The following is a 5,243-nucleotide window of genomic DNA, read 5'->3' on the forward strand; positions in this document are numbered from 1 at the left end:
ACTATATCACCTACACAAACGTGTGTATATGACCAGTTGAAGGACTACAAATAAACATCTGTGTACCCGCCATTCAGCCTAAGAAATCAAACATCATTGAGAATTTTAAAGCCCCCACCTACTTCTCTCTGACCTCAAGCCCCTCCTTCTCCTGCTTCCAGGGTCAACCTCTCTCTCCATTATTTTGTGCCAATCATTTCTATTACCAACCTCACAGGTAAGAACTAAGAGCACGCTTGTGGCAGTTCTTACGGCCACCACCAGATGGCGCTAGAGGCAATCTGCAGAGCTTCGCTAAGGACCTCTTCATGGACTTAGAAATAATTCTTCTCCAACAGAATTGCTTCTCAGTTGCTGGGTCCCTGCCGGCTGATCCCCAAATCCAGACCCATTGTATCCTGCTGGCCTTTCCCCCAGGCTGGGTCCACTCCCCGCCCCATCCTGCTCATCAGCCTGGGCTATGTGAGTATGGACCCCCTTGTCTCCGTGGGGCCAACCAGATGTGGACTCAGGTATTCAGGGGGCCAGGGACCAGGGCTCAAGGTACAACCAGGGGTCTGGAACCCAGTGCGCAGCTCAGACTGAAATAGACTGAACCTAGAGGTGGGGATGGAGCCAGGTGTGAGAGACAAAGATACTCCTAATTCTAGGCTTCAGATTTCTTGAGAAGCAACACCATGTGGATCTGCTGATTTCTCACTCCCTGGGGGAGGCAGAGAGACCAGGGCCTCAGTGAACACATTCAGTGAGCTAGGAACTTCAGGTGCTGACAGCTGTCACCACTTCCTATTCAAGGGGTGGACAACCCCTGGCACGCGTGCCAAACATGGCACACCAGTAACTTTTGCTGGCAGGCAAAACCCTCTCTTATAATCTTCCATTTACAATTGTGAATCTTTGTTCTCAGTGCTGAATTTTGTTAAGTCTCGTAATGGGAGTAGCCTGACGGATGAAAGTAGTAGCTCGTGCATAGCTCTGAAGGTCACGAAATATAAACCTGATGTAAAATCTCTGTCATCAGTGATGCAGCAGCAAAAGTCCCACTGATAATATCAAACAGAGTCATAAAGTTTTCTGTCGGACTATCAGTGCACATGTATACATTAAAAAATAAATGTATTTTTCATCATCATATACTGTGTTTTTGTCGCTCGAATGAATTTTATTATTTCTTTAAGGTTCTTCACATACGTACACCTTAAGAGATATCAAGTAGGCGTAACATGTTCTCAAAAAATTAGGGTTGGCACCCAGAAGAATTTTGAGTCAGAGATTTTGCTGGTATTGGCACGCACTCACAAAAAGGTTGTCCAGTCCGGTCCTATTCCCTAGGAACAAGGGAACTTGTGTCTAAAGGACTAAGTATGACCAGTGCCAGGAAGCGTCTAAGGAAGGGCAGCTGTGGGGATGAGAAACAAGGAGACAGAGGTGCAGGGAAGAAGAGAGATGGGTGGGAAGTGGGGAGGGGTGGCAGGGTCCATCTTGATGTGTCCTGGGAGAGGCTACAGTTTGGCCCTGGCCTGGCATCCCATGAACAGCCTCAAAATTAGTCTTTAACATGATCTCTACATTGAATTATCTACACCACCACAGGCTATGTTGGTAGACATGTTTATGCTATGTATTTATACATGTGTTTTATTCCTATTAAGCCACCAGAATGTTAACATTTTCATGCAATAGTCATCTTCTCATTGTCTGATTGATTATTCTTTGTGGTCATTTGTGTATCAAAAGTAGATTCATGAACTTGACACACTTAACACATGACACCATTTTGGTGACCCTATTTTGACATTTTTTTTTCCAAGATGTGAGAGCTTCAAAAATAAAAGTGAACTATGTGTAAGGTGTCCGGTGGGGAATAGACTTATCGGGGTGACCACTTTGTAAGGTAGATAAGTGTCTGGGCGCCATGTTGTTCACCTGAAACTGAGGCCTGGAGAGGGATGGACACTCTGCCTGAAACATGGGGTCACTAAGGGACAAGGGGAGTGAGACCCTTGTCAGGTCCACTCGGGTTGAGTAGGCCAAGCAAGGAGAGTGTGTCTCATTGGACGATGTGCAGCAAGGAGTGCCACTGCCTGCTATTGATTTCTGTGACTCTTGCTGATGAGGAGAGAAGAGAGAGAAAGGGCGACAGTGGGATTAACAAAAGAGGGATGTCACTGCAGTGGTGAGAGGACAGAGGACACAGAAGGTCAGAGAAAAAGGAGGGGAAGGGACAGACTGGAGAGACTTGGAGTAAGGATGGATGGGGAGTGAGGAGAGAAGAAGCCCATGTTACAGGAGTTGGGTTGCAACCACTCTGGGTTATTATTGCCTTTGGTCGCGGTAAGCTGGTGTAGAAGAGGAACAGGTCTGGGAAGAGAGTGTTTGGGGGAAACGGATAGACCTGGATTGCGCATGACAAGGTTCAGAAACCAGCGTAACCCAGGAGACACCTTAAAATAGGCCGCACCTCTTGACCTGCCCCCCTACCATTTCCAGGGCAAATTGTCCCGGGAGCCATCATGTCCTGAGACTCCAAGCCCGTCTGAGGTAGGACAGACCTGCCTCCCTACCTCCTGGGAAGGACCATCCCCATCTCTGCCCCTTGAAGAGGCCCCTGGTCACCCCTGTGAACGCCAAAGGGACACCAGCGACAGTGCCTTTGGGAAGACCGCCCTGTCTGTGCCATTGGACGGAGAGGAAAGGCTCAGTCTCAGCTGCACAGGGTCCCCCACTCTCCATGCTCTGAGCTCTGAGCTCTCCTTGTCCACTGTCAGACCTCTGTGCCGAGTCTCACTGTGGAGCTGACTTTCAGAGGAAGAAAGAAGAAAACATGGAGTCCTTAGAGCAGCGGTTCTCAACCTTCTGGCCCTTTCAATACAGTTCCTCATGTTGTGACCCAACCATAAAATTATTTTCGTTGCTACTTCATAACTGTAATGTTGCTACTGTTATGAATCATCATGTAAATATCTGATATGCAGGATGGTCTTAGGCGACCCCTGCAAAAGGGTCGTTCGATCGCCATAGGGGTCGCGACCCACAGGTTGAGACCTGCTGCTTTAGAGGGTTGGTGAACAGGGAAACCCACAGGAGAGAGGACTCAGCCTTGGATGGGACCCCACAACCAAGATGGCACCTTTGAAGGCATCTGAGGTCGTAGAAGAGTTGGGGGCCCACAGGGTCAGAGCTCCCGTGGGTGCCTGCAGCTACATGTTGGGGGTCAGAACACCTCTGTGGTCACCACCAAGGCCCGAGAGGATGAAAAGGTGTGGCCTTCAGCCCAGGACTATCATTTTTGACCACAAGGAAGTGACATATGGCAGAGGGTGGAGACACCCCCAAGGAGGAAACATCCCAGCGGCTCTGCTGTGCGGAGACCTGTGTGGCCGTCAGAGGAGCAGCCATGTGCTCTGAGAAGGGGCAGCAGCCTCACTGAGGCCACGGGCCCTGTCCTGTCATTGGGGTTGAGAGCAGAAGCCCAGGGCGCCGAGAGCCGGGGGTCTGCAGCAGCCTGTGCAGCTCCTGACCCTAAGTTTCCTGCACCCAGACGATCCAGCATCGGACTCAAAACTGTGCTGGACACGTTAGCAGAGAGGCCCAGAAAAGTGGAAGTGGGCACAGGGCAATCGAACCTCAGCGAGGAGGTTTGACTGTGTCCGCACGTAGAGCCTGGCGCTGCTGCAGGCTGTGTCTGTGTGGAGACATGACCTCGAGGAGTGGGGCCATGTGGCTGCCTTCAGCTCTGCTCCTTCTCCAGGTCCCAGGTGAGTGGGGCTGGGCTGTGTGGGGAGCTGGACCCCCAGTGGGAATGAGGAAAGACTGGGAGGGGGAGGGGGTAGAGGGTGAGGAGCAGCCCAGCAGGAGGGAGGAGGACATGCGGGAGAGCACGGGGAGGCAGAGAAGCTTCCAGGAGCGGCCAGCACCTGCCTCAGCAGCAACCACAAGGATTCAGTGCACAAAGCAGGTGAGTCTCAACCACTGCGCCCACAGTGCTCACTGGGGAGACAGGGCCTGTGCTCACCCCCTTATTGTCATAACGAGGGATGTGGGTCCTGGCTGAGGGCTCAGTGGTTAGAGCAGGGGTGGGCAAACTTTTTGACTCGAGGGCCACAATGGGTTCTTAAACTGGACCGGAGGGCCAGAACAAAAGCATGGATGGAGTGTTTGTGTGAACTAATATAAATTCAAAGTAAACATCATTACATAAAAGGGTAAGGTCTTTTTTTTTTTTTAGTTTTATTCATTTCAAATGGGCCGAATCCAGCCAGCGGGCCATAGTTTGCCCACAGCTGGGTTAGAGTTTCGGCCCGACACAGGTTCGATTCTGAATCAAAGGCATGTACCTGGGCTCATGCAGGAGGCAACCAATCAATGTGTCTCTCTTACATCGATGTTATTCTCTTCCTCTGCCTCCCTACCTTCCTTTCACTCTCTCTAATAAGCAATGGAAAAATATCCTTAAGTAATTAAAAAAAATCAGAGATGCGGTCTTGGTGCATCACACACACTTAGACACACACACACATCCATGTGCACACAGGCACGCACACACACACACATACACACATATACCTGTGCGCACACTTCCTTTTTCTCATCATGGCCTTTCTTGTTACCATGGACACCCTCTCCCTCTGTCACCTCTGAGAGGAGGGTGCTATCGCCCCTGGTCCCCTCGCCTGGTCTGAGGAAAGGCATGGCCTCCAGACCCTGAGGGCTCTTGAGGGACCTGCACCCCAGGGCGCCCCTGCCCCTGGCCCATCTGGTAAGAACCCAGGACCGGCTGTGTCTTCCAGGCTGTTTGTCTCTGAGAGGCCCCAGGCGCGTGACGGGCACCGTGGGGGGATCGCTGAGCGTGCAGTGTCGGTACAAGAAGGAGTTCACAGACCATAACAAATACTGGTGCAAAGACCCATGTTTGCCACCACTGAGGATGAAGATTGTGGAGACCACAGAGTCAGAGAGAGAAGTGAGGCGCGGCCGTGTGTCCATCAGGGACGATCCAGCAAACCTCACCTTCACATTGACCTTGGAGAGCCTCACAGAGGGCGATGAAGGCAAATACATGTGTGGGATCGATACACCATGGAGAGAAAGACAGATAGACCTCATCTTCCCGGTTGAGGTGTCTGTGTCCCCAGGTGAGTCACACACACCCTCCCCTCGCCCCAGCTCCAGGCTGCCTGACCTGTACCTGGTCACCGCTGGTCAGGACAGACATGGAATTGAAGAGCTGGGTGAAGTGGGGG

General features: G+C 51.4%; 2 protein-coding genes across 2 annotated transcripts in view; both read left to right on the forward strand.

Moving 5' to 3' along the window:
- The window catches only part of LOC106695259 (CMRF35-like molecule 6), a 6,230-nt gene extending 3,708 nt beyond the window's left edge, over positions 1 to 2,522 (forward strand). Inside the window, exon 3 of the mRNA XM_014449035.2 lies at positions 2,491 to 2,522. Within this exon, the coding sequence (XP_014304521.1) occupies positions 2,491 to 2,522 (32 nt within the window). The remainder of the gene's footprint in view (positions 1 to 2,490) is intronic.
- A 1,175-nt stretch (positions 2,523 to 3,697) lies between these two features.
- On the forward strand, positions 3,698 to 5,135 carry LOC106695260 (CMRF35-like molecule 6; the record flags this gene model as incomplete). Its single annotated transcript, XM_023747821.1, has 2 exons — positions 3,698 to 3,758; positions 4,791 to 5,135. Coding segments are annotated over exons 1-2 (406 nt in total), but the record flags the coding sequence as incomplete, so codon positions are not given.
- Between the last annotated feature and the right edge of the window lie 108 nt (positions 5,136 to 5,243).

The sequence above is a fragment of the Myotis lucifugus genome, unplaced genomic scaffold (genome assembly GCF_000147115.1).
Source record: "Myotis lucifugus unplaced genomic scaffold, Myoluc2.0 scaffold_996, whole genome shotgun sequence".
NCBI classification, from domain to species: domain Eukaryota; kingdom Metazoa; phylum Chordata; class Mammalia; order Chiroptera; family Vespertilionidae; genus Myotis; species Myotis lucifugus.